This window comes from Teleopsis dalmanni, chromosome 1 (assembly GCF_002237135.1).
Source record: "Teleopsis dalmanni isolate 2A chromosome 1, ASM223713v2, whole genome shotgun sequence".
Lineage (NCBI taxonomy): Eukaryota > Metazoa > Arthropoda > Insecta > Diptera > Diopsidae > Teleopsis > Teleopsis dalmanni.
In genome coordinates this window covers 150,743,453-150,764,264 of record NC_051846.1, presented here as the reverse complement: position 1 = coordinate 150,764,264, position 20,812 = coordinate 150,743,453, and the positions used below count along the sequence as shown (strand labels likewise).

The 20,812-nt window shown below is 30.0% G+C and overlaps 1 protein-coding gene across 1 annotated transcript; it reads left to right on the top strand.

The window, feature by feature from the left end:
* The first annotated feature begins 12,331 nt into the window (after window positions 1-12,331).
* LOC119669349 lies at window positions 12,332-12,926 on the top strand. Its single transcript, XM_038079199.1, has one exon. It carries the CDS (start codon window positions 12,444-12,446, stop codon window positions 12,864-12,866), a length of 423 nt encoding a protein of 140 aa, XP_037935127.1. The 5' UTR covers window positions 12,332-12,443; the 3' UTR covers window positions 12,867-12,926.
* Window positions 12,927-20,812: the final 7,886 nt, after the last annotated feature.

The window sequence follows — 20,812 nt, the reverse complement described above, 5'->3', positions numbered from 1 at the left end:
CGCAAGTAGAAAAATTGAGTGCGATTAATTAAAACTAGTTTCTTCAGTTTATTGTACGATAACTTGAAGACCTATCTGACCCTTCCAAAGATACACAAATGTACTGCGGCAACCAATAATTACACAAAAATAAAACTCAAGCAATGTAATTACCTTTTTAATAAAAATCACTTCAAATAAAAAACAAAAATTCAAACTCGACTTGGCAACAAATGTGCTTAAATCAGAAAGCAGGTTTATCAAGCACCTCTTACGGCTTTCCTTCAATCCAAAATTTTTACATACTTACAATTACTTTGCATTCTTCTTCGTTCTTCACATTCCAGTTTTTCAGTTCTACATTTTGTCTCGTTTCGTGGTTTACCAAAAATAAATAAAAGAAGTCCGGTCTTATGAAGTCAGGTTTTAAATTACAGTTATGTCAAACTATATAAAATAACTTTTATGGCTTGCACCGAAATTAGTTACCAGATGAAAAACGCAGATACATCCATCCATCCATCCGTCTATCCATTCGTAAGTGCATGAGTGCAGCGAGTTTGCGTTTTAATGCCGCGCAGCAAATGTAGATACACGCATTTGCCGTGTAGCACGTGTTGTAACGCACGTACGTCTTTGAAATTTTTATCTTTGGAGTTTTACGACTTTTCCGAAAAGGATTTTATATTTACATAGCTGCATAGGAGTATTTTCTTTATTGATCGCCAGCACATCCTTTTAATTGGAAGAAAGGCAGAGAAGTAGAGAGAGATATGGTTGATTTCATTTTTGAATTTTCTTTGAAATAAAATTTGCTTTTTTGTTTACTGTCTAATTTATTCAAACATACATACATCCATACATACATACATAGTTTGTCATTCCAAAATTTTTTTTTTAAACAGAAATGATGTATTATGGTATACACCTTCTTATAGTCTTAAAAGGCCGCCCTCTCAGTACAAACATCGATATACGAACTCTTTAGGATCATAGAGGATTCACCAATACGGTGACTAACAATTTATAGGATAACGCGAAGACTGAGAGGTCGCTAGAACCCTATGGCCTAATTAGACAAAAACAAACGAAAAGATTTTTGAGCTTTAGCAAACTTGTAGTTCATGTACTCACTGGAGTACTATCGGGGGCACTGTGCCATTGCGCCTATGCCCTCAACGGTGGCGAGTTCAAACAAGTGGATTATGCAGGAGTTGGTAAGATGAAAATAGAGGTAGCATCTATCAATCACTTTCTCTGTTTCTGTCCAGGACTGCAGTCAAGTCGTCTTCATTAACTTGGGGACTCCTTTTTCAAAGTAATTAAAGTAGAATAAATGTTAAGTCTAAGTAAACATATTTAAAGTTAATATTAGTATACACTCGTGTATAGCTTAGGTTGTGAAGATTTCGATATAATGCTACTATTCTTCATAATGTTTCATATTTTATTTTTAAAATATAACCTATAACTAGATACGTAGCCACTGGTGAGATGAATACTTAAGTGATTGAAACTCAAGCCCACCCCAGATCGAAGGTTTATATTCATATACATAATATACATGTTTATTGATGCATAATGATTAACTTATCTTTGTTTTTATATTTTTAAAACTATATCTATCTTAAAAGAAATTATTTAACAACATAAGTTTTTTAAATTATTAAAATTATGAAAATTATTAAATATATCTAAAAAATTAATTAAATTTAAAAAAATATTTCATTCAACTGAGCTGCATATGACATTCATCATTCTTTCATTGATAAGGAACTTCTGAGTTTGAATAATCGAGCATAGAGCTTAGATACTTTCATAACATTGAAAAGTTCTACCACTCTATATTTAAAGCTTTTTTGTAGTTATATCAATTTATAGGTCTCTGTAAATATATTAATTTCTGATCTACCATGACGTTTCGACTATTCTCTTTAACGTTTTTTTTTCAGAATATAAATCTATTATATATGTTCTTAGCAATTCATTTGGATGGTTTACCAGAAAGAAATGGGCACAGAGCTTGTTTCATAATAGGTTTGTAAAAGAGTATTCTATTTTTTAATTTAATTTTATTTATAATATTTATACTCTAGGAAAAAAGTGTTGAGTACACATATTTAATAAAATGCAAGTAAATTGCTGACTCTGCATAAGCAATATCGTTCTAGAAATCATGGTCAATAGATCTATCAATTTTATGGTCTTGATAATAACAATTCTGTCGATTTGTACGGTGTTTAATAAAACGATGACTTACTATCTATCAATAACTTTACACTTTCTTGTAATAGGATATATAGATAAGAGGTGTTCGAAAATATAAAAGTTATTTTAAAACTGAAGAAGAACTGAATTATTATAAGATTATTTCTGGTTTTATTACTAATTATTTAGTACTTCAATAAAAGTCAGAAATTTATTTTTGTATGATTTATATGACTTCAAACGTTCTAATTGTTTGTAAGAAATTTATAAATAAATTTAATTATAAATAACTTTTTGCCAAAATAATTACAAGGAAATTATTATTTGTGGTATTAAATTTTAATTGAAATCATTCAGTTTATTTTGGGTTCAACCTAATAATTGTTGTAATTTTCCAAAGAATTTCATCAGCTTTCTTGATGTTTATGTTTGTATTTCAGTTCCGCTATTTCACTTCCCTTTAAATATATTTTAGTGTTGTAGATGAGCACATGAGCATATGAATTCCCAGCATTAAATATTTTAATAAAAACTCCAAACAACAGAAATGAAGCCTCAAAACAAATGAAGTTTTCGAGTTTCACTCAATCTTCCAGTTTTGTTTTAAATGCTTTCCGTGTTAAAATATCATTTCAGTTCAAAAAGCGTCTGTAACGCTTACCTTGTCCCTTTTGTACTTTTTGAAATGTATCTGAACTTGTGTGGAAATTATACATTGCAACGTACGCACATAGATACACGCACACATGCTCACTTGCGGAGGTAAACAAGACCCTTCATCAGCAAACCAAACAACATCGATACAGAAAATGTTAAAAAAAATTTATTCCAAGCATCTTTACCAGTGTTTTTAACAATTTATATCCGATAGATGCAATCCACCGCCAGACAAACAAACAGACTGACGGACATATGTTCTGGAATATGGCAGAGTAGAGTAGCTGCAATGAAGTGAACCCTTGGGGTGTATCGACGAGCTAAATAATGTGTTCATGTGTGCTTAAAAAGTATAAAAGTAATTATAAAAACAATTTGGAACAGTGGCGTTTTCAAAAATTGAGAATTTTAATATTTTTTAATTTTTAATTAATAAAAATAATAAAAAATAAGAACAAAAATGTTTATCAATAACAAGTAATATTAATATCAGACTACATCATACTTAATGCTATTAAAATTTATCAAATATATTAATAAATTGGGTGTATCTTCTCATAATCAATCATAATATCTTATGTATGTCATCTTAAATGAGATACGATATTATAAATATAGAGCACAGATAAGTTATATTCTCTATTTATTTGAGGTAATTAATAGATTCACATTGTTTATTGTCTTAAAATATGGATAGATCAGTTCATTATAAGTACTAAGTTGAGAGAGAGGGAGAGGAAGAGAGAGAGAGAGAGAGAGAAAGAGAGAAAGAAATAAAGAAAACTCAGTTCATTATAAGTACTATGTTAAGAGAGAGAGAGAGAGAGATAGAGAAAGAAAACTATTTGGTCTTCGTTCTTATAGAGAAGATTAATTATAAAATTTTTTAATATCAAGATCAAAATAATGAAACTATGATTAGTGTAAGTAAACCATTTTGCTCAACCTCAACCTTTGTCTTCTTCCATATCTTTGTATTAAAAACATAACTGTGATGACAATAAAGTATTCCATTTAAAGCTGATTTATTAATAAAAGCAGCCAACGATGTTGTTAATACATTCCATTATTCCTGTTTATCATAAATGAAACACTGGAGTAAAGAAAGCGTTAGAGATCCAATTGTTCTTGTCTAAATTATAGCTAGTACACTGCTATGAAGAGAGTGTTGTAGATTTCACCAAAATGCTTAATACGATAATACTCGCATTCAGTCTTCTGAAAAATGGTATTGAAAGATTAAATATTACGTAACTAAATCAGCCATATCAAAAAGAAAAATGCATGATACAAAAGATTAGGTTATATTTTTTACCTATATTTTACAAAGAATTGAAGAAAGAAATCTGTACTACGTGACCCCGCTTTTTCCTGACCTCATTCTTATCCCCACTGCCTATGTTGCAGATTAATTTTAACTAATATACAATCTTAATGCATACTTATTATATCAAGTCATATATTTCAACAAATTCCAAATTCCATTTGATGCAAAAAAGATCTTTTGAAATCATTTACGAAGTCGAGAATTCCAAATTAATTTAAATTTGCTCTCGCAAACAGAAAGTATACAAAGTAACTCATATGTAATAAATAAACAAAAGTCAAAGCGCTGGTTGTCAGCACCAAAAATAAAAGTTATAGTAAGTAAACCAACTCACTTAGCTCACGTAATAAGGCAATATTCAAAAGAGTTCGTATAGCTATATCTTGTACGGAAACATGAATTAGCTACTTGTTACATATCATCAAAAATAACAAAAAATAAGATAAACCTTATCATTTTGCTCATGGAAACAGTCATTCCTCAAGATACTCAAAGTAACTCACATATAATATAAAAAAAGGCAAAGTGCTTGCTGCCAGCACCAAATGCGAAAGATAAGAAGTTCATTTCAGTTTGTAAACGCAAACAGGCAGTTCTCAAAGTATATCTGGTATTATATATCAGTATGAAAAATAAAAGATATACAAAAACTAGACAGCCAAAGTGCTAGTTAACATCACTAATAACGCAAAACACAAATAATTTCTCAAAATGTTTATGTAAAAACAGTCTGCATAAACATTTTTAATGACTAAAAAGAACAAAACAATTAAAAACATGAAATTTTAAAAATTATTTTGAAATATTTATGTGAAAATAATCTGCATAAACAATTATAATGACAAAACAGACCAAATCAAATCATTAAAAACACTATAAACAATTCTCAAACTTATTTTTTCAAATTAAAATAACAATTTCTGAATCACAGCACCGCTCCTGTGATGACTAACAAAACAGTAATAAAAATATGAATAGAATGAGAATCGCAGAGTTACATTGCTTCAATTGCATTCCAAGACAGACCATATAGAATCTGTGCAGCCGCCAATATGGCAAGTACTTGTACCATAAATACCGACGTAGGAACAAAATGACACGAAGCGCAAACAACAGCTTTCGCTGTACCTCCACCATGAAATTCTTGTAAACGTTCGGGCATGTTTTCTGCAGTTTATTGCCCTCACACCCAGCGGAGAACATCGACTGAAAACAGACTTTTGGAGCGCTTCTGCCAGAACAACTTCGTTCAACCACTGCCACACAGTCAAGCAAGTCTTGTTTCACAACAATCGCATGTAGCTTGCCGCACTCACATAAAAACACTCAATAGAAATGGCCACATCATGTGACGTATGCATCTATAACATAAGACACTACCGAGCATGGTTCTAATGAAATTCCAATAAATAAACATTTTTTCATGATTCGCCTGCTGATTCTCTGCGTTTATCTTCTACAAACTGAAAACACATGCGACATGTAAAATGTAAAATGTTTTCCTACGAGTTTCTTTCCACTGACATAGGAATGAAAACAAACCAGGCCCGAAATGGTACGTGATTGCTTGTTGATATTAGCGAAGCTATTGCAGTCACGTATCTCTGGTGTACCATGAAGACCTATTAGTGTGTTCCGAACCGATATCGCAATCATCGAACAAAGAAGACGAATTGGACTTAGAGAGGTGACTTGCATTAGCAACAGGTTGCTAAAAATGACTTTGCAGCAGAACTAATGAATTATTCACAGCTAATCTTTTTTTATGCTTCGTATCGAGAATTTCCTTATTTAAGATAACAAATTATACATTTTATAGTTCAATACAGAAGACACAAAAGAAAATTATTGAAAATCATTTTAAAAAAATTTTTATGACAAACTATCCGACAAAAAATTTAGTTCAGTAAGAAAAGCCATTCCAGTGATTTCGAATGAATTGCAACCATTGTCCTGACCTGACCCGAGTAGTACAGAAAATATTGTGATTTTATTTATTTTTTGCTGAGAGAAAGAATGATGAAAAGAAACTATTTAAAAGTAAGACGGATTCAAATAGCAAGGAAAAGACAAAAACAAAAATTTTAGTGCATTTATGGAAGTTTGGCTGACCATACAACGCTGTTTCGAGTATTGTCAAGTACTCACCGTCAGTGGTAGTCCGTCATAGTCCGTATATAATTTGTCTGTTTGTTTGTGATTTTGTGAGAAGTTGATTCAAATATATAACAAAACTACTAGGACAATAATCAGTAATTAGTGTAGATAGAAATGATTAACGGTGTATATCGGTGTATATTCTATGCTGTAGAATTCAAACTAAACAGAAAATTTATTTAAAAAATGATTTTTATATGAAAATTTTTGTTGATTTCTGATTAAATCCTCATTTATATTATTTTTAATTTACCTTTTTTATCGCTGATTTTTATTTAATTTTTAATTAAAATGTTTTTTGTATATATTATATCCGGTTACAGGTTACCTTTTTATTAAAATTAAAATCAAACATTTGTTTTATATTTTTTCTATATTTCAACTCTCCTTGAGAGTCATTATCAGGTTCAGGATCAGAAATTAATAAACATAAATTAATATTAATAAAATCTATATCCAAACGTCGTATTCTTAATTCTCTTGTCTATATAGCACTATATTGTCTATAGTGTAATATAGACAACAGAATCAAGAACGTGACATTTGGATATAGATTATGGTCTATAGAGCAATACTCTATTTAATCATTATTTTATTTGAATTTATTAACCATTTTAATGTTTCGACGATCATCTTTAATTGTCCTCTTCAGAAACTTACTTAAATTTAAATAAAATCAAAGATTAAGCATAACTAATTATATTGTTTTAAATAGAATAAATATTAAAAATAACAATATAAATATTGTTTAAATATTCAGAATTGACTTGATATCCACAAAAAAAAAATGTAAATTATTTTAAATTGTATATAATAATTAAATAAAAAGTTATAATTAAATAACACAATAATTAAAAGAAATATTACTGAAGTTGGTTTACGATATAAACCGAAATATGTATCTATATTAAATAAATGATTTTTCTTTTATTTGCATTTTTTTTTAACTTTATTTTATTGTTTTTATAATTAAAAAAATAAAAATAAAAAATAAAACTAATATAAAAAATGACAAAATAAAAATATTCATAAATTTTAAATATCATATCTTGTAGTACCTTCATTGACTTATTATAATCAATTAAGTTATAACTCTTATTCTATAAAGTTGGTCATTTCGATTTATTATAATAAAATTATTATATTATTATTTATTATAATAAAATAATTATTAACGAATAATTAAATACAAGAATTATTTCCAAGACCACTGATGATGGGTATTTGGCAATACTCGAAACAGCAGTATGATCAACCAAAAATTCAATTAATTAAAGTAATATATAAAGAAAAAAAATAAAATGTTTGTTATTGTAGTTCACTACTGTTCGAAAAACCTCTTTATAAATCAAATATGTAATACTGTTTCTTTTCTTCCGATACTTATTATATACACAAACCAAATAAACCTAACAACAGTTTTACTGCATTTATTATAATTCATTCAATTTACAATAAATATCACAATAAAATCAATTAATAATTATATATGTGAATTATTGCAATTAACGTTTCAGTTTAAACATACTATTAAGTATATCTTCCTATTAATAAATATTTTTTTATTCTCATGCTTCAAAATTAAAAATGCTATAATTATTTTAAACAGAGTTGTTCTTATTAACGAACTGAGTTCAGTCTTCATACCATTTAATTAAGAAATTTCGTAAATTATAGGGAGATTTCGAAAAGTATTAAGCTACAACAACCAAACCTCTGTTTATATTTTTTAAGAAATTCAATTTTTGGCTGACCATACAGCGGTTTTACCCATCATCAGTGATCTTGGAAATTACTTCTTATATTTAATTATTCATGAATAATTTTTTGACACTGCAAGTATCAAGGGTTAAATTCGTGCCCTGCCAAATCTGGAGCTCAGAGTCAATATATTTGAACTTAATTAACTATTAATCACGAACTCTGCCTGATTAATAATAATCAGTTAATAATTTGTTAATTTATCTTTGTTTTTAATGTTCTTTCACCTATCATAAATTCAATAGCTCAGTTAACTTAACTAATGTATTTATTTTAATTTAAGTAGCGCTTAACAATTAAAGACAGCTGTATCTCTCCTGTATTCACAAATTAAGATTCGTTGATCGTTAAATGCCTTAGTTGCAATATATATTTCTATGCCTTCCCATTCTGATGGTTACGAAAGCGTGCCAGAAATTTATATTGTCTGTCTAGAATCGATTAAGGTTTCCTGCATTTGTGTAAGTACTCTCATTTTTATAACGACAGGGTTACATTATGGTGCACACTGCACAGCGTTCTTGTCATCAATTTTGATAAGTTATTTTCTGCAGCAAAATAAGCTTTTTCCAGAAAGATGAAGTCCAGAAGTATTGAGTCTCTTATTGATGATTAGATCCTCTATGTGATAAAAATTTTAGAATTTGTGATTTATGAATTGAGCAGTGTTAGGACGGATTAAACTAATATTTTTCTACATACAGTTAGTGTTAATAAGTCCAAATTCATTCTCAACCGATATAAATATAAGAACATGAAGATTTTGATAAAATAAAAAATTAAGTTTTAATGACTTCCATAGTTTGATAAGCCTGTCGTTATTATGGATTTCAACACCAAAATCTGTTTTATATTATTGTCATATAATAAATATATAAGGTTTGGATTCAATACGAATTAATTTTTACTATAGCCATTGCCAAAGTGTTGTATTGATTATGTAGTACTATTACATTTGCATTTCTAGGTAATCTATAAAACTTTAAAGTCGATTGCATTAAACTGTCCTCAATAAAAAAGCTTTGGTTTTCTTATAACTAAAAATGTGTTTTGGTAACCAATGTTGCCTAAGTTTAAAAATAAGAACAAAACAGTAGAGAAGAAATTTAAGATCATGGACTCACTAATTCTACCTCTCAGTACGATCACTAAATTTCAGTTGGTTTGGTTTGAATTTGAATTTGAATTTTAAGATTTTTGAACAGATAAATTGAATATTTCATAGAAGCGGTGATGTTGAAGATGAACCGTAAAGATGAAGACTTTCATACCTTACAATAAACGATAGATAAAATATAATTACAATTTTTCCTCTCATTTGTTTAGTATAAAAACAATTTGATTCCAGTTTATTACTCTTTCAATTAAAAACTTTTATATCTTATTTTAACATTATTCAAAAAAAATATTTAAACAACCGTTTTTTTTTTTCATTGCTATTTCGCTGAGTGTGAATAAATCTTTTATAAATTTAATACTCGTAATTACAAGTTTAAGTAATTATAAAAATATTACAATAATGATATCATTTAATAAAAGCTTCATTAAGTTTATGCCTTAAACACAATTAAAGGTTAATAACCTTCAAATTTTTAATTATTCACTACGAAAGTGTTTTAAATTAACACAAAAAAAAATTAAGTAAATAATTAAATTTATTTATTATGTCTACATCTCCGGAATCCCACCTAAAAAATATGATATACATACTTAACAAATTAAATAAATGGTACGTTTATTCCATGTAAAGGTATGAGAAATACTTTCAAATAAGTATTTCAAATAAAGAACTACAATTAATCAAATATATATCGAAATTACATTTATTGGCAATTTAAAACATTTTTGTGTTCCTTACAGGAACTTTTTTGTAAATAACTTCCTACAATTAACATCCAATTATAATTATGGTTTTCTTCTATTTCTTGAAGGCGTAAAGGATTTTTAGATAAAGTCCTGCTTCAAAACTATAATGTTCGACTTATAAATTTCATAAACGATAGTAATATCAATATAAAATAATTAAAGTTTCACTGAAAAACTGTAATGTCCTATTTGCAAATTGTATAAGCTACGAGTCCCACTAGAAAGCGTTTAAAACATTCGCGATGTACCATAAGGCTTGCATGTCATAATAGACGATTAAAATCCAGTGAGCTCCACTCAATATTGTCTTGAGTATAAATGCTAGTAAGTTAGCTTCACTTGCCGCACCAGATCAGGGGTGTAAGAGTGACACCACAGCGGTCAGGTCCGACAGCTTCTATTGTCCTGACCAATTGGCCCTTTTAATGGGTGTATTATGGGTTTTGCTCTCTCACTTAAGAAGAAAACTATGCCCAAACTTATAGCTTTAATTGGTATCAGCGTAAATCCTTAGAATTCTATCAGGCTCAAATAGAAAAAGAAGTGCACAACTCATAAAATAAAGGAATATTTCACCTAATTTGGCATTCTCTTTGAAAGCAACTTTAAAAGGTTTATAAACAAAATATGTGTAATAATAAACTTGAACACATTATTATAGCAATAACAGATAAAACATCAATTTCTGTCATATGTCATATACGTGTTGTTGTCACATATTGCAAAATTTTGATCTCGTAATTTTGATGTTAAAGATGCACCACTTTCTGGAAGAGCTGTTATGAAGACCATGCATGATCAATTAAAACAACAAAGTTTAACTGCAAAGTTGGAGATATGGATTTCTTATTTTGTTAAAGAAAAAATTTATGTTGTCACGTTAACGTTTGCGATTCACCTTCCAAACGTCAAGATATCTGATAAAGCTACAGTCTATAGGTTGTTAGAGATATGGGTTTCTTATTTTGTTAGGGAAAAAAATGTGTGTTGTCATGTTGACGTTTGTGATTGACCTCTCAAACGTGAAGATATTTGATGGAACTACAATCTATAAGTTGCTAGAGATCTTATAGATCTATGTATGGCTTACGGCTAGTTACAGAATAATGGCAACATAATTGACTTGAATGGCATCGCAATAGACTTCTAATGTAATGTTAGTAGTATAAGAAAAATATTAGCATAAAATTTCGCTTTATGTTACATTATTGTTAGTATAATTTTTTGTTATTATTATTATAAGTCCAAAGCCTTTCTGCGAAGTAACAAACAACTTATTGTATGAACGGGAGAAACAAAATCTACTTGAACACTAGACAACCCAAACATGCACCAGTCAAAAAGATTCATTGATTCTAAACACATCAAAGTTGATGCTATCCTTAATCTCAACAGAAACGACATTAAAATCTACACTGAACTTTCCTACCAGACACTGTAGACTCAATCACCATATTAAGAATATAGGTGCGGTAGAAAGTGATTCCTGTCGACTCTGTCATGAGGAGAAGAAAACATCAGAATATATTCTATGCAAATGCTCAGCTGCATCAAGAGATAGACTTAACTACCTTGAAAGCGGGATCTTAGCCCTAAATCAAATTGAAAAAATTAAGCCCACAGCAATAACGAGGTTTATAAATAGTCTAGAATTGTTGTAGTGGTGCCTTTAGGCGCACAAATATTCTTTTCAGTTGGAGTGCATTTATAGCTTATAATTAAGTAAATAAAAAAATAAGCTTATTAAAATCGTAAATGGTTTAATAACCAATATTAAAAAAAAGTTATTTAAATTTAGATTAATTTTTTACTTATTTTTTCATTAATTAAAATTTATATTTAAATTTTAAATAAAAAAGTGTATTAATTTACATTAAAAAAAAATATAATGAATAATATTTAATAAAAATTTTTCCGTACATTAATTTCACCTCATTCCATACCATATTTAGACTGCCCTACTTACCACGAAATCAATCAAAAATTGTTAATACCACACATTCGAGTTGCAGTGCATTCGAGCTCAGTAGTGCAACGTGTTGGTAGTAAATGTACTACTTCAGTCTAAAGTTTAAACCACAAGGCAAGGCAACCGAAATCGCTCTGTGGCAGTGTGAGCCAAAACAAGAAGTGCTGATGTAGGTGCGAGTTTGTTTTGGTATTTGTGTTCAGCATGGCAACGATGAGTAACTTAAGAATATGGGAGAAAGCCAAATGAAAATTGCCAGCAAAACAAAGGGAAACAGAGAGCACGAGAGACACTTGATTGCTTGATGAGCGGCAACAGTGTACCAACAAAACCGGTCAAGTCAACACAAGTAAAAACTTTAGTTTTAAACGTCAGTATCGACTTGACATTTGAGTCTTTTGCTTCGATTTTATAATAAATTTATATTATTTATTGTTGTTTTACTGCATTTGTTGTTGTTGTTGTTGCTGTTGTAATATAGTAATATATATAAGTAATATAGTGCATGTAAATGATAAAATGTTGTTATTGCAAAGCCTAATTGTTGTTGCTGCCTTAAGTGCTGCTAGCGCAATAAATTGTTACGTTTGCGACGCTTCTGACACAACAAACCCTTTTCAGTGCGGTGAGTGGTTCGAGCGCTTCGATGAACCCGATTTGCAACCGAGCAACTGTTCGAATGTGCACGACGCCAAGTTTTGTATTAAACATGTTGGACGTTTCGAAGGTGGAATCGGTGCTAAACGCTTCTGTTCTTCGAAAGATTTGGGCAATTACTGCGATTACGTACGCAACAAAGGTGATCGCATGGACTACAGATCGTGTATCTATACATGCAGCTCCGACGGTTGCAACAGCGCAACAGACTTAAAGGCTAATTTGTTGCAACTGGTCGCGGCTACTGCAGCGGCAGTGATCGCTATTAAAATTTCGAGGTTATAGACGTCTGTGTGTTAACGTCTTTGTGTTAGTTTATTTTGAAAGTTAGAAGTACAGAGTTATAGATATATACAATTTTATATAGAATAAATAATGTTAAGTTTAGTTTTAAAATATTTCAATTAAAAGTAAGAAATTAATTAAAATTTTAATTTAAAATCAAACAAATTGTTTTGTTACTTTATCGTTTCTGTGTTTTGGTTGTTTACACCTTTTCTGAGCTTGTTTTGCCTCGTTTTAAGCTCAATTTTGTGAGATGACGTAATATTGAGATAATTTTTTTAATAATATTTAAATAAACGCCTTAAAGCTCTTTCTCTTCTCATCTGGACGCTCTCTATTTTGTTAGTATTTTGACCTTTTATTGATAATAAATAAAAAATAGATTTTTTTTGTTTACTAATTGAAAAATTATTATGTAAATTTACAACAACTACTGAGAAAGCTATTCAATTACAATTCAAAATTATCAGTAGCAATTGAAACACGAGTTTCCGTTTTACAATCATAGCTTTTTTTTAAAAAATTTTTGTATTACAAATTACAATAGTCTTCATCTACTACTATAGGCCCATGCCACACTTGACTAACTTGACTTGACTTTAGATTAAAATTAATATTTATAACAGTTTTCGCACAGTGTACTGTATTCAGTGGATTGAAATTTAACTCATGCTTGGATGCTGTTGAAAAGGCGATGAAATCTGCAATATTTTTCTTCAGTCAATTTTAGATATTATCTATCCAAGTAAAAAAGTAAAAAATTTATATGTAATAAATTTTAATTTTTGTCTTAAAATATTTCTTTTGCATTTTTGCTTTTCTACACATACATAAAATCAAACAGAATGTATATATACTAATTTTCAATCTGCAGAATTCATGAAGTGAGTCAAGCATTCAAAATTAATATAGCACAATTAATCCTGAAGTATTACTCAAGTGTGGTAAGCGTGCTAGACAACACTAAAACATTTAGTATATAAAGATATTTCTTCATAAAATGGACTGTCTTAAATACCTATCCATTGAATAGGAGAACAAATTAATATTCTTAATTATAGATATAGTAACTCGCTTCCATTTGTTTACAATTTTAAATACCTATTTTAAACTAATATCCTGCAAAGACTTGGATATTATTATAATAAGTAATAAATACAACTGCAATCAGTTTATGTTTATGATGATTAATTTTATGATTTTGACAAAGAATGAGATGGTAAATTCCAGAACACCTTGAGACTGTTCTAATATTACAGTCTCAAGGAATATGTTCCAGTCTCTCAATGTTCCAGGAACTCTAAGTAAAGTAAGTAAAGAAACGTTCTTTTATTCTAGATTATTACTGTATAGTTTTAAAGAAATAAGATTTCTCTTCATTACTGATACTGGTAATGTTTGGCAGACTCTTAAGAAAGTAAATCCTTAATTAATAGAGTAGATAGTGACGTTATCGTTTTCTTTCTCTGACATATAGGTAACGATGACAATTGTCGGTGAAAGCAGTCATTAATTGTTCGGCTTGCTATGCCACACTAACAAAATTAGTGACATTTTTTGTTTCCTAATTTCGTCCAAGCTATGACAGTGTTCTTTGAAAAGAGGCCCCAACTGGTTAGCGTACCATACTAATAGAGTGGATCTAGATACTAATAGAGTAATATCATGATACAAGCTATGACATTTGAGAAGACATCCTAGCTTTTTTTTTTGGGCAGTAGGTGGAAGCATCGAAAGTCACCATGTGAGACTTGAACCCACTTAATCACCTCTTAGGAATGAATGGAGAAGATTTCCACAGCATTGTGAAAACTTCATTCCAGTAATCAGGGGAGAGAGGAGAAAAAATAGACTTAGTACCTAGCGAGCTAGATTTATCTAAGCCAGAGAGCAAGGGAAATTGGGTTATGCTACATTAAGCTACATTAGGGAAATAAGGTTATGATGAAGGGGGTGGGATTAGAGCAGATGAGCGGGGGCGAGGTTAGCGGTAAATTTTGTGGCTGGGGTCACGAAAGCCGCTGTTATATAAGGGAATGGAGTGGAGGTTACGGTCCCACTCATTGAGGTAGTGGGACAGGTATTGGTTTAAAGCACAAGGCTAGAACAAGATCTTCAGGAAGGGTTATAGGAATAGCGACATCAGGGGGGAGGTCGTGGAGCCGGGTGAGGTACCTACGAGCGAGTGTCAATAGGTACTCAACATCCTGGCTGATTGGGATGTATGCTCTTATAGTAATATTCTAGTAGCACAATACTCGCTGAAAACAGGGCCCAGATTGTCTGTATACTAAAAGTGAAGAAAGTGTCCCTTGCTCCCCTGACCTATAGCTACGGCAATACTCTGTAAAAGTAGATTCCAACTGATTGACGTGCTCTACTACACTTACATATAGTGTAGATTAGCGATGTTTTCCTTTTCCTCTTTTGAAAATAGTATTTGAAAATATGCCCCAATTAGTCAGTTTTCTTCTCATATCACACGTCCTGTTAGTATGGTTCTTAAAATAAATATTGAAGTATATTTTGTACATTTCCTATTAACCACTGCTAGATCACATAAAGACTCAATACCATATTATGAAACGCTTTGTTATGGTTACATATGTTGCCATCAATCTTCAAAAGACTTAAACAATGTCTGCCGTTAATAGTTCGTCTGTATTTGAAACATTTGTGGAGTACAAATAAATTTTACAAATACATTTATTTCTATTCAATAAAATAAATAAATAGAAAAAGTTTAGTACAAAGTTAAAAAAATAAATAAAAAAAATAAAAGATTTAATTGTGTCATGTTGATCATGCGGTGACAGTGCTTCTAATTAATTAGATCTTATTAAAGTTATTTTCAATTGACAATAAGGTACAATAAACTAGAAATGACAATATAACAAAAAAAAAGTAAAATAAAAATAAAAACAAAAGAATTCACAATGCGTTACACTTTTCATGTACGTTCCATAAAATGTGTAATATGGCAACCTCAATTGACAGCATTCACATTTCAAACAACCGAATAGGCTTCCCACACTGAATCGATTGTCGCTGTCGATCTAAATTCAATCATGTAAAACGATCAACAAAACCAATGACAATATTTCAGTTACTCACTCCAACTTTTTTCTATTTAACCTAACAAATGAACATTCCCATCCGCACTCGAATGTATCTTTTGACGAATACTTAAGTCTCAGACCGCATGCCCGATGCCTGGTGCCCGATGCGAACGCAGTTGATTATGCATGTGACATAGATTTGAATTGGATCAGATTGAATGGAATTGAAAGTTGTTGAGGTTTTCGAAGAATTGTTGGTTTTTTTTTTTTGTAGTTTTTTTAAATTAGGAAAATTTTGAATAAATTTAAAAAAAACAATAAAATGTTTATAAAAATTGTCTGTAACTCACTTCATGCATTCGACATAATTAAGCTTTCCTAAACGCTCATTTCCATGCCGTAAATCTTGCGATCACAGTTCTTAATTGAAATTTCGTTTCAGAAATAAGCGATTATTTAAACCGAAGACGTGATATTCTGGGGCATTAAATCTGCTTGAAAATTTCCATTACTTGACATTTAATATGCATTCAGAATTACTTGTTTCAATAATAAAAATTGAAATGTCATTATTAAAAATTGACCCACTTTTTCGATGCACAACGCACAATATCGACGACACACTCAATGTCAAGCTTTATCGCCCTGTCGATATGAATTTATAATTATACGTCACTTAAACGCATATTAAATGCATAATAAAATAAAATAAAATAAAATAATAAATAAAGTTATATATATGTTGAAGTTGTTTTTAATATTTAATTAAAGATAATCGTAATATTGCTTTTGGAAATGATTATGAGCAGAATATGTATGCTATAAAGTTATTTCTGTGTTTGTCCTACTCTGACTGTGTAAATTCGGAATATGGAATTATGGGTCTTCATCAACAGATGATGATAATCTAAAAATGACTCAGTATAGAGCTAATTACTAAATTTTTGAAGTTTGAATGAATTCGAGAGCTATTTAAAACTCACTTCTTTATTAGAGTGTCATAAAATATATATAATACAATAACTATTGGGATGAACGAGTATACCATTCTCGGTTATAAAGAAATAATGGGTGTTTGGTTTTAGTCGTAACATAGCTTCCTATTCTGTCCAAGTAGCGATAGGCAACATTTTTTTACCCATACACGTTTTAAAACCAGCCTGCACAGTTGATAATGGAGATTATATATTAATGATCTACATTCGGGATGCTCCCAAACCTGTTAGTTTTGCACTTTCAAACTGCAATGTCTTAACTGCAATTAATCGTGGTAACGTCTGGACATAAAAAACGATAGAGTTCAGTTGTTTTCTAATAATAGTAATTTCAAATATGTTGATACGAGTTACAATGCCTCAAAATTATATCTTATTGATTAATAGCACATCACATCTATCCTTTACCTCGAAAACTTTCAACAATTATCAAGTTCACATGAAAATTCTTAATATCTTAAGATAGATATGCTACTATCTGATAGATATCAGACAGATATGTTACTTTAACGGTAAGTATCCAAAAATTATAGATTGCAGAACACGCGCAACATTTTTTCTATTAAATGTTTTACAGTGCCATGCGAGATTTTAGTGCGATCTATTAGTCAGTTTGCTTACATCAGCTGTTTTTTCGATTACGCTTTTAAGTGTTCTCCGACAACTTAAATACATTGAATATAGAAAAGGTTTTTGGCAAAAAACTTAACGAAAGTAAAACCATGCTCACATGACACATCCCCATTTTACTTTTCTCTGTTCTCGAAGACAAAATTAACATTTCAAGAAAAAAGTATTAAGTCAATTGCGGTCATAAAAAAAAATTGGTAAAGGACTTGAAAGCCACACCTGAATCACATCACGACTATTCATTTGCCATACAAAGAGCTTTCATATAAATGAGCTTATTATAAATAAATTAACTAATTTAAAGCAAGCGTTAAAAATTAATTTTCCATATAGAAAATTACCAAAATTTGAAATATTTGTCTTATGTTTTATATGTGAAATATAAATAAACAAGCTTTTTCACATGCATAAATCAGCTTATGCCAATGGAAACGACTAAATCTTAATTTCATTAACATAAGTAGTTTTAGCTGCAGTGGAAACATAATATAAAACTGTTTCATCAAAGCACTTTAAAACATTTGATGCTTTTTGCGGGCTAATGACATGATTGGGTCATAATTCTTCAAATGTAAAAAAAAAATTAGAATTTCATTTTTTATGGAGTACGAAACATAGCTAAAATAGTAATTTATATTTATATGAATTATTTAAATGTTATGACGAATGTTTGCCTGTAATTTCAAATAACTCTTACTGCAAAGTGAACAAAGTTCAATTTAATAATGTAGGGAATTTTCATACTGTGATTCATACGCTTTCCGCAGAGCTCAAAATTAGTAGTTCATAAATATTCATGTCAACAACTCACATTGGCTGTGTTTGGATAAGAAATTTGTGATGCAAGTCCGCTCAAATTCTTTGAAATCAAAAATCTGGAAATATTTTATACATCATAAATTAATTCAAATAATTACTAAAATTGTCACTGTTGTTTACTATACAAATTGTATATTGACAAATACATTTTTTTGCGTAATTTTATCTATCTATCTTTTATCTATCTTTTTATTTAATGTTTTTATTTGCGTGTACCGCATAGAATACAATATATTATCCAGCAAATAGAAAAATTGACATAATCGAGATACTTGAGATACACGAGATACACGAACATTGAAATTAAATTTCCCAAATGCGCCAGAAGATCGCTGGAACAGATTAAGCGATCGCTGCTAGATACAGTAACAGATACACTTTTATGTTAAGTTGAGAAGATACGGAATTTTATTTAATTAAATTTGCGTCTAATGGGCTGATTGCCATGTGATATTGTTTAACTACTTCGCAAACATGTTTTGTACTTCACATGTGCCCCGTCCCATGTTGATAAGAGCAGCAATGGAACCGCTCGCCACTCGCTATTCGCTACTCGCTGGCTTTGTCTTCAATTAAATAGACTTTTTCGGCCCATGCGGACAATTGGTTTAACATATTTAAGCGAAACCGCAATTGTAATTTATACGATAATTTCAAAATTTTATTGTACTTGACATAAAAGGTCAAGAATTTTTTGTAGTTTTATTTTTAGTAAATAAAAAAATTAAAAACCAAACTAAAATTTTTAAAAAAAAAATTTTTTCTCAAACGAAAAATTCATTCTTAATGTTTAGTTTGTCCAAAAAAATTCTTTTTCTATTTATAAAAAAAGTAATGTCGCTGCGTGCCAAGATTTTCCTTACAAATGCATGGAAATGTTTAACGTCAAACGAAGCATTAGACGTGTATTTTGTATCTCATGGAAAACTAATGCATTTTCCTTCACAGTCTCACGTTCAAGGTCATTACCAGCAGTTTTCCTCGTAGCTCGCAGCATGGCGTTTTATACGCGTTCCATGCAGCGCATCCGAAAAGTGTCCGTGATATGTTCTCACATACTGAAATGAACTGCAATTGTATCTCGAAGTCACATTCAAAACAGAAATTCATCTAAGCAAATACAATGTACCATATAATGTATAACTCCACAGCGTGTTTTTACTTCGCTGCTTCCTGAACTGCGTCATTATATTTGTGTGCCTCTAATGGGATTTTATGACTTTTCTGCGTCTGTAGCATTGATGTAGGAAAATACGTCGCTATTTTTAGTCGATTCCTAGGAACTTCTATTGTGTTTACCAGAAAGTATTTCTGTTTGTTTAAATAATTTGAAACGCAATTCTGTGAGGGAGTATTTGAAATTGTTTCCTGCTTTCCTTTTCATCTACCAAAGCAACAACGCAATTGATGCTGTGTTCTTGGCTGAGATTGTTTGAGTTTTTCGAGTTCCCGAGTTGAGTTAAATTTGTTTAATTTTAGGGTTGAAAAATAATTTTCAGAAAATGACATAGCACTAAACCTTTTTCGAAATGTGAATGAGATAAATTTTTCCTCTAGATAAATTCAGAGATTTTATACCAATTTACAGCACAGTACATATTTAAAACTACGCTCGGCATTAACGAATTATAATTTCAAATCTTACTAAATAATAATAATTAATATAATATTGAGTTTTTATAAAAATGATTATAGTAAACATTCACTAAATAAACTTTCACATCGTTTTAATCTACAAAACTATATTTATGTCTCTATCTATGAATGCAGTCTCCTTCAAGGGTAATACTCGTAGAATCATATCAGCGTTTCTCTAAGATTTCGATACCTCTCTTGTATAATGAACTAACTTTGGCTTGAAAATATCCCTCAGTTATCGACAATGTCTTTTTTAACTACAAAATTAAATTTATGTACATAAATCTATTAATGCAGTGTCCTTCAAGAGTAACACAATTATAACAGCGTTTCTTCAAAATCTCTATACCTATCTTGTAGACTGATCTATCTTTGGTGTTAAAATAAGACTCAGTTTCAACAATGAATTCTTATTGGAGCCAAATTTAGTGCATAAAATAGGTGCAGAAGCAATTCGAACTTTTACTTCGTTTGTGCCAGTTTAGCAAAAATATTTCAAACTGTCTTTCGTTCTATATTTCAAACATGTTTCAAAAGACTTCAAACTATCTTCACCAGAATTGTTCTGTTAAGGGCCCATTAGACAGCAACGTTCGTTGTCAACGCGCGCTTGCCATTACACAAACAATTTTTTAACAATTTTTAAAACACGCCCCAGATAAAACAACAAATATACTAAAAAATCGCTCTCACATGAGAATTTTTTTCTCCTACTTTTCTCCTACTTTGTGAAATGCAAAATTTGTTTGTGTAATAGTAACATTTGAAATTTTAAGAAATGTGTTGACGAAAATCAAAAAATTTT

Excerpts from the sequence above, each read along its gene's own strand:
- LOC119669349 (XM_038079199.1), top strand. The coding sequence starts at position 12,444 with ATGTTGTTATTGCAAAGCCTAATTGTTGTTGCTGCCTTAAGTGCTGCT.